Below are 9,478 nucleotides of genomic sequence, written 5' to 3' on the forward strand. Positions count from 1 at the left end.
TGGTTTCTTCCTGGTAGTTATCCAACCTTGTTTTCATGTTTTTGGAACTTCCCTTCTAAAAAGTGTTTTTGTGCCTTTGTCCTTGTTCGACTGCTTACCTGTGTATGACATCTGCCTGGAACTAAACCATCCTCGAAAATCACGTCACTGGCTCAGAGTCCTGCATTTGGGTTCTATCCCATCTGCCATGTTCATGACAATGAGTCAGTTTTGGATTTATTTATCTATCTATTTTTACCCAAACACATGACTTTGACATCACAAAATAATTTAACCATATGTTAAATCATTATCAAACACTTTAATTTCCGAAAAATAGTCAAAATACATTATGTTTGGGGTGTAGTGAAGGTTACAAATTTGTTGCCTTTCCTAGCAGTACTTTGGAATCCATAGTGTTGATGATGTCTTTCACCCAAGAGGCTGAAGACCTTGCACACATGTAACGACCCATCACTGTCTTCAGTCTGTAGAATATATAAACAAGAGACTTGGTGAGGTTTATTGTAATTCACAACTGTTATGATAATGCCATATGTTTTCAAGATTGGATACCAACCTCACAGCAGGAATGGGGCACTGCTGTGGAGTCTTAACATAACTGACTACCCTTTTTTGAGGAATAGGGTTCTTATTGAAGTGATAGCAACAATCCTTTGGTCCAGAACCTCGCAAACCTAGAAACAATAACAACTCACTATTATGAGATCACCACAAAAGAGGAAAAAAGAGTGTTAATTAGCTGATATTTAGAGTATATGACTTTTTACTAATGCAAAAGACCTTGATAATTATTTTCAAAACTTCCAAATGATAAAATGTGACCTATTACTTGTACAACATGGTCCATTGCTTCTTAAATGGTTGCATAACTGTTCACACCCTAAAACAAATACTTTTATAATCTTTAAATTGTATTTTTTTTTAATGCACATTTAACCTTGTCCTTTTATACTTTTTATAACCAGGTAAAATTGTCATCCAAATCTTTTTGGATGTCTGGGAATCTCTTGTACACAACCCTCTTTAGGTCTCCCCACATATTTTTTTAACGATGGGCTCCATCTTGACCAATTTGAATTTTCATCAGATGACACCATTCTTTTGTTGATTTGGACGTAAGATTGGGGTAATTTTTATGCTGAAAAGTGAAAGAGCTTCTTCACCGTTACTAGACAGATGGTTTTGGGTCAAAATCAACCGGCACTTGTAGTGGCGCGTTAAGTTGTCACACAGTGCTGATCCCACTTGCCTAAAACCAATCTTTAATGAGTAGTAGAGTGTTGCTAGTGGGAATTTCCCCTGATGAAAAAAAAAAATAGTCGAGGGAGGTGGTTGGGTCAAATGGCCATCCAAACCACCAACTCATTCCCTATATCCGGTACTTCACTTTATATCACAACTTCTTTAACCTAATCTTAATTTTATTTTCTTAATTCATTGGAACTATATAAACCGCTACATTGTATAATTCAGCACTGTTAACTTAAAATGTTACCATAGACATAAAGTATCAAAACTGCATTACTTTGTAGATGGAAAACCCCCCAAAAACAATTCAATAGAAAAAACATCCTTACCTTCACTTAAAGTGATGGCTACTAGCAGCATCATCAACACAGACAGAGGAAAGTGAGAAGTCATCTTGAAGTGTATATGTTTAAATCTGCTTCAGTAAGTTTTCTCAACTGTCAGTGTACATAGTTTGCATTCACCTTATAAAGAGATGAAGAACAAATTAGGGAAGACCCCAGCTTCATCTTGGGAATTTCTCTCTCTCTCTCTCTTTGTCTTCGGGGTTGACCAGAGTGTACGCCTTTTCGTTGTCTGTTCATTTCACTTCTCTAAGTGCAACGTAATGGAGGGACTGAGCAATATCAAAGGTGGAAGTACTATTTGTTTTTCCCAATGTTGTTCCTCTACGTAGAAGTGATACTGAAGTAAAAACAAAACCTTGACTTTCACCTCCTACATGTCATGTAGTCATCTGGACTCATGTCATCAAAGTATACTTTGCAATGATGTGTTTGGAGTATGCTTATCGATATTCACCATTTAAGATCATACATTTTTTTAATGCAGAGTAGCTTAGTTTAATCCAGTTAAAACATTTTTGGTCAAAGTGACATAATTATAAATATAAAAAACAATAATTTTGTATGAATAAAACGTGTATTTTTTTAAAATGAAAATCAGTTAGTCAAGGCAGCACGGTGTTGTAACTGGTCAGAGCGTTGACTTCACAGTTCTGAAGACCCGGGTTCAATCCCAGCCCCGCCAGTGTTGAGTTTTTATGTTCTCCCTATGTCTGCGTGGGTTTTCTGCAGGCATTGCGGTTTCCTCCCAAATCCCAAAAACATACATTAATTGGAGACTCTAAATCGCCCCTAGGTGTGATTGTGAGTTTGACTATTGTTGTTTGGTGCATGGCCAAGCCACTGCCCTGGGTGGTGCAGCCTGTTAGGGCCATGGACAAACCACAGCCCTGGGCAGGACTGCCTCTGGCAGCAGTTCCACAGCTGCTCTGCATTAAATGCCAATTAGACTAGGCATTTAAGCTTTGAATGGGTTATCAGCATTTGTCAGTTCGTTGCCTTACTGCATGTTGGATTCTCTGCTATTGTGCGTATGTTCGTAAGCCTTGTGTAGAGCATCCAGTTGTCACAGCGAGCCTGAGGCACTTTGGTCTAGTTATTTATTGCTCATGTCTCCAAGGTTGCCTTGTAGTCATCGGACCTTGTACTTGTTTTTGGATCTTGCCTGTAACCTGGTGTTTTTGTGCTTCCGTCTGTTTTGGACTGCTTATTGGTGTACGACCTTGATCTGGAATAAAACCACGCTTAATATCATGCACTTGCCGCGGAGTCCTGCAATTGGGGATGGTCTTTTCATTTTTTTCATCTTCTTAACTAGCTTCGCGAGCAACAGTAATGTCTTGAGTGCCACACGCCAGCTCTGCAGTGAAAGAGGGATGCCAACAAATCAACTGGCAATGGAAGACACCAGCGCTTCTATTCCGCTCCCAGTTAAAACGAAAAGTGATTCCTCCACTTCACGGGTGTCCAACCTTTTTGCCATGAGAGCTAGATTCGGTAAGGTTAAAATGTGCAGGGGCCGACCAGTTAACCTCACATTTTTTTTTTGACTCAATAACCCATCCATCCATCCAAAATCACTCAATTTGAAGATAAGATAAATTGAGGGGAATATTTGTCTGGAAAAAAAACTTTTAGGAAGATTATTCATCCATCCATTTTCTTAGTTGCTTATCCGAACAAGGGTTGTGGGAGTGCTGGAGCCTATCCCAACTGTCAACGGGCAGGAGGAAGGGTATACCCTGAACTGGTTGCCAGCCCATCGCAGTGTACATGGACACAGACAACAGTCACACTCCCAATCACACCTAGGGGCAATTTATAGTGTCCAATTAATGCATGTTTTTGGGATGTGAGAGGAAACTGGAGTGCCTACGCAGGAGTGGTGGGGTGTGGGTGTGGGGGGGCTGATTTAAATCCCGGTCCTCAGAACTGTAAGTTCAACGCTCTAACCAATTGCAGCACCGTGCCACCATAAAAATTAATTATTTAATATGTACAGTCTCTCTCTCTCTCTCTCTCTCTCTCTCTCTCTCTCTCTCTCTCTTCTCTCTCTCTCTCTCTCTCTCTCTCTCTCTCTCTCTCTATATATATATATATATATATATATATTTTTTTTTTTGCAAATGGCAGACTGGGGAATGGCATACAAACTTTTTTCCTTTTCAAGTTTTTAACCGAAATCAACCAATATGAAGATAAGATTTTGGGAAGATTAAATTTACCAAATATCTTTGAAACAGTACATATTCAGAATCAGAATCAGCTTTAATGGCCAAGTATGGAACAACACAAAAGAAATTTGTCTCCGGCAGTCGGTGCCACCCTGGTACAACATTCAGCACAAAGAACAAAGAAATTAACAAGAGCAAAGAACAAGACACATTTAGTTAATAGGAACGATTCTATATAAGAATCACAGATGTGCAAGATGCAGAGTCTTTTTCATTTAGAGCAGTTAAGAGTGTGTCAACACATCACGTTATGATAAGCTTGTACAGAGTGCCTTTACCCGTTCACAGTTCCCGTTATAAATCAGTGCAATGACAGTTGTGTAAAAATTTTGGTCTTGTTGTCATATGAAGAGTGAAAGTGAGCGCTGAATGGATTGTCGGCACCACGCTACCCACTATGGAGGACTGACTTGCATGCAACGTGAACTAGGTCCAGAGCAGGCAGGATCCTTTCGGATCCTCCTTCCACGGGAAAGCGCTACAGATCAATGCAAGTCAAAACCAGCATACATTTGAACAGTTTTTTTCCTCTGGCAATGAAGTAATTAAATTCTTGATCAGCAAATTTACTATTTTATGCCTTGTGCTATTTTTGGGATACTCACTCACATCCTGCTGGTCCAATCAATATTAGTATTAGTAATACATTTTGCAGACTATCACACGATTCGTCACTTTAAACTTCTCTCTTTGCATAATTGACATTGCACTGGTCTATAACGAGAACTGCAAATGGGTAAAGGTACTCTGTGCAAAGTTAACACAAGTAAGACTTTAACATACTTATCTCTTACCTGTTCTAAATGAAAAAGATTTTCTTGCACATCTTATAAGGAATAGTTCCTATAAACAGAAATGTCTCCTATTCTTCTCGTTGCTATGTTGTTCCTTGTTCTTTGTTCTGTAGGACAGCATTGACTGCTGGAGAAAAATTCCTTGTGTGTTTTTACACAGTTGGCCATAAAAGCTGATTCTGATTCTGAAAAAAAAAAAAAAAAAAAAAAAAAAAAAAAAACCAAACAAAAAAAAAACGCATAAAAAAGAAGATGAGAATACCGTAGAAGAGAATCCTTTTTTTCTCAGCAGCTCACCAGTCTTTCTCAGGAATCGATTTTATTTTCTCAAACAACTCAGCTGCTCAAAGGATTACTTCAAAAATGGCTCTCTGGGGCTCCAGATTTTATATGTAGGTCTTGGGGGGCAGGGGTACTGATTCATAGGGCCAATGACCGTCAGTCAGGGTCCTGGTAGACATAGTAACAGAGGTAGGTGAGTTTTACACTTCGCTACATGGCGGTGATCCTGATGCCAGGGCCCCCGGGCTGGATAGTTGCTTGGCGCAGGGGTTCCCCTCTCATGGCCCGTGTGACCCCTATCCTCCACTTCTGTGTTTTTTTGGCATCCAGTACTTGGCAAATAAAAATTATTCGGAAATCCAAAGTTTCTCTACTAAAACTTCATAGGCTGTTTATTTTATTCTTCAGACTGACAAACTAAATTCTGAATGAGACTTTGAAAGACTATCATGTAAAACATAAGGCTCTCCCAGTGAACTACAGGTAATAGTGGTTCTGGAATTCTGCCGTGTCTTCCGTGGGGGTTTTCTCCGGGCACTCTAAATCAGGGGTGTCAAACTCAAATTCACACTGGGCCAAAATTTTAAATGAAACAAAGCCGCGGGCCAAGGTTGAACAAATGAACCTTTTAATAAGGGAGCAAACAAGTGTGTAATACTGTGGTGGGGGGCAGCTCTAATATTAATTTGAAATTGCATCACAGGCCAAATCTGGCCCGCGGGCCAGAGTTTGACACCTATGCTCTAAATTGCCTGTAGATATGATTGTGAGTGTGAATGGTTATTTCTTTCTATGTGCCATGTGACTGACTGGCGGCCAGTTTGCCTCCTGTCCGAGAATTGCTGTGATCGGCTCCAGCACTCCCGTGATCCTTGGATGAATGGATGTTAGCTTGTAAGGCTAACAAAAATGTTGATGTTTATCGACCAAAATATTCTGCCATCAACATTATGTTCCTAGTTTTTGGAGAATTCAAATAATTTGAATAGTCTTTTATGATCAAATAATTTGAATAGTCTTTTATGATCTAAACCCAATAAAGCATGCTTTATTTGACTGACAACATCCATCCATCGTTCCATCCATTATCTGAGCCGCTTGTCCTTACAAGGGTCACTGGAGTGCCGGAGCCTTTCCCACCTATCGTTGGGCAGGAGGCGGGGTACACCCTGAACTGGTTGCCAGCGAATCACAGGGCATATGGAGACAGATGACTGTCAATGTCACCCAGCAAGGGACCTGACCCAAATGCAGGACTCCCAAGCAAAGCCATGTAGATGACACACTTAAGGCTTAAATGCCTGGTCTAATTAGTGTACAATGCAGCGCAGCTGTGGGACTGTAGCCAGGGTGGCACTGCCCAGGGCAGAGGCTTGGCCATGCCCCTGACAGGGAGCACCGCCCAGGACAGTAGCTTGGCCATGCCCCTGACAGAACTCCCTCCCAATGCGTGGATCCCAGATGTGACAAAAAAAAAAAAAAAAAACAACCAGGGGAAGGCGGAGGCTGGCCCGGTGGAGGTCTGTCAGGTGGCCGTCCAGAGAGCCAAAAAGAGGAGTCCAGCTGAGCAGGTCAGGAGGTCGTCCAGGACGCCAAGCACTCATGCGGACGTCCTCTAGGGGGGACCCAGAAGCACAGCGGGAACCAGACAGGAGCAGGTGACGGCTGAGGATGAAGGGCTCCCAAAATGTGGTTGAGAGCTGGCGGCTACCGATGCTGGCAGAGGGCCGCCAAGGCTTGGACAAAAGACTGCTGTGGTTCGGGCGCCTCCGAGGCGTGGGCGGAGGTCCCTGAGGATCGGGCCCTGCCGAGGCGTGGTCATCAGGCGACGTGGATTGTTTGCCGTCGAGACGTGGAGGTGGGGTGGCCATGGATTGGTGACCGCTGAGACATGGCTGTGAGGCGGCCATGAATTGGTTGGTGCCGAAACAGTAGTGGGAGGTGGCCAAGGATCGGTCACTGCCGAGACGTGGGTGTGAGGCAGCCGTGGATTGGTGACGGCCGAGACATGCGCATGAGGTGGCCGTGGATCGGTCGCCGCCGAAACAGGAGCGGGAAGTAGCCGAGGATCATTCGCTGCCGTGACGTGGACGTGAGGCAGCCGTGGATCGGTCGCCGCCGAAACAGGAGCGGGAGGGGGCCGAGGTTGGGTCGCCGGTCAGAGCAGCGGGTGTGGAAAGGTCGCCGCCGAGACAGGACCCTTGTGTGAATGAGCGGCTAAGAAAATGGATGGAGGAATGGATGGATTTCAAAACTGTCAGGATGGCCGAGCGGTCCAAGGCAGTGCATTCAGGTGAGAGTCTCTGCTTATGCGTGGGATTTGGCGGCACAATGGCACAGCTGGAAAGTGTTGGCTTCACAGTTCTGAGGACTCAGGTTCAATCCCAGCCCTCCGTGTGGAGTTTGCATGTTCTCCCCCTGCCTGTGTGGGTTTTGTCCGGGCACTCCAGTTTCCTTCCACATCCCCAAAACATGCAACATTCATTTGACACTCTAAATTGACCCTAGGTGTGATTGTGTGTGCAGGTGTTTGTCTCTATGTGCCCTGCGATTGGCTGGCAACCAGTTTGGTGTGTACACTGCTTCCTGCCCGTTGACAGCTGGGATAGGCTCCAGCACCCTCGTGAGGATAAGCGGCTAAGAAAATTGATGAATTTGCTTTCACAAGCCACATAATATGATGTGGTGTGATAGATCTGCCCCCGAGACCTTGAGTTTGTCACCTATTCCCTCATGAATAGTGACATTTTTGTAAAATACTGTTAAATAACCCATATGAAATCAGTAAAAATTATAATGTTTAACGAAAAGTATTATCACTTTAAAAACAGTCCATTGGAGATTTCAAACATATTAGCTGTCAGTGAATTATTTCAGAAAAATGTAATTTTTTTTCTTTTTTTTCTTGATTTAATTCCTGTGCAATTGAAGTGTTATTTTTTTAGATTACCTTACTTGTGTGACCTTTATTTATTTATTTTCCCAAGTGTCAGTATCATATGTAAATTCTTGACTTTCCCCCTTTTGAATGAAAAGCAGAAGGACGACTCATAGTCATCTTTCACTTCCCAATTTGTTTTGTCGTGATTTTTTTGTTTTTGTATGTGTGTGTGTGTATACACGAGGGTCATTCAATAAATAAGCTGAATTTTTCGGTTTAAGGATTTCTTATACAGATAGAAGCTCTCTTTTTTTTCGGTTTACTTTTCAATGTAGTCTTCCAGCACTGTCACACACTTTTCCCATCTGTGCACAACCTTCCTTATTCTATTTTATGTATATATATATCCTTACACTTGGAAAATCCCAAGTTGCTTATGAAATCAATCCAGTCTATCCATGTTTCAGAAATTAAATTTAGTCATTACATCAACACAGTGAACTCAAAAACAAAAATTCCAGAGTTGATCGTGTCTCTCAAATTGATAAAAAAACTGAATTTAAATTATTGATCCAGCAAACAAAAATGCCATTAGCCATCATCCTTTGGGCTTTCACAGAGTGTCGAGGAGCCATTATATGAATTTTAAAATACAGTATTCTAAGATTTGAAATTATGAGTGCACCCGTTTTGGAGCGTAGGGGGGCGGAGTAAAGTGGACGAGCAGCTTGTTGTTGGAGAGTTTGGTTTGCTGACGGAGTGTTACTTAAAGAGCAACTGACACCAAAATCTTCTTTTCCTTTCAGCTTGCCACATCTAAGCCTATCTCGTGCATCTTCCTCTCTAACACCTACTGTCCTTACTGTCCTCATGTCTTCCCTCACAACATCCATCAACCTTTTCTTAGGTCTTCCTCTCGCTCTTTTGCTTGGCAGCTCCATCCTCAGCACCCTTCTACCAATATACTCACTTTGTCACCTCTGGACATGTCGAAACCATCGTAGTCTGCTCTCTCAATCTTTGTCTCCAAAACGTTCAACTTTGGCTGTCCCTCTAATTAGCTCATTTCTAATCCTATACAACTTGCTCACTTTGAGTGAGAACCTCACATTAAAATAGGTATTGTTATCAAAAGTACATATAAAATTAATCACTTTGATGATAATAGTAGTCCAAAAAAGTGAGTGGAGAGCATTATTATTCATTATTATTTTATTATTAATGCGCAAAGTTGCGAAAGTCTCACTTGACATCCCAGTGGTGGTCATATTGCCTGCGATGTCATTTGCTGATGTCACACTGGGACAGTCGCCATAGAAAACATGCTGTTACACCTGCTAAAGCAGATGAACAAGAGAGATTTTTGGATTTTTCTAACGCTCCTTCTGAGAATTGTTTGATTTCCTAACCCTTTTGCCAGTCTTGTGTATATAGCGTGCTCAGTAGGACCCATGCTGGTCGAAGTAAGTACGTCACGGGTGCCCAGACACAAATGGCTAGTGGGCGGTAGAGCTCCTTTCTCCTCCCCGCATGTGGCCCCCCACCTATACGTCGCTTGGTTAGTTAGCTCGTGTTACACGCTACTAAATTGTCTTTGTACTTCTATTTTGTTATTGTTTTGTGTGTCTTAAACGCAATAGTATATTATATTATATTTTGGTGGTTTGACCAAGGGTTTTATTCTAAATTCAT

General features: G+C 42.1%; 1 protein-coding gene across 1 annotated transcript; it reads right to left on the bottom strand.

The window, feature by feature from the left end:
• Nucleotides 1-352: 352 nt before the first annotated feature.
• On the bottom strand, nucleotides 353-2,398 carry ccl35.1 (chemokine (C-C motif) ligand 35, duplicate 1). Its single transcript, XM_061822900.1, has 3 exons — nucleotides 1,581-2,398; nucleotides 560-677; nucleotides 353-467 (listed from the first exon to the last, which is right to left on the bottom strand). Exons 1-3 carry the CDS (start codon nucleotides 1,642-1,644, stop codon nucleotides 353-355), a joined length of 297 nt encoding a protein of 98 aa, XP_061678884.1. The 5' UTR covers nucleotides 1,645-2,398.
• Nucleotides 2,399-9,478: the final 7,080 nt, after the last annotated feature.

The sequence above is a fragment of the Syngnathoides biaculeatus genome, chromosome 6 (genome assembly GCF_019802595.1).
Source record: "Syngnathoides biaculeatus isolate LvHL_M chromosome 6, ASM1980259v1, whole genome shotgun sequence".
NCBI classification, from domain to species: domain Eukaryota; kingdom Metazoa; phylum Chordata; class Actinopteri; order Syngnathiformes; family Syngnathidae; genus Syngnathoides; species Syngnathoides biaculeatus.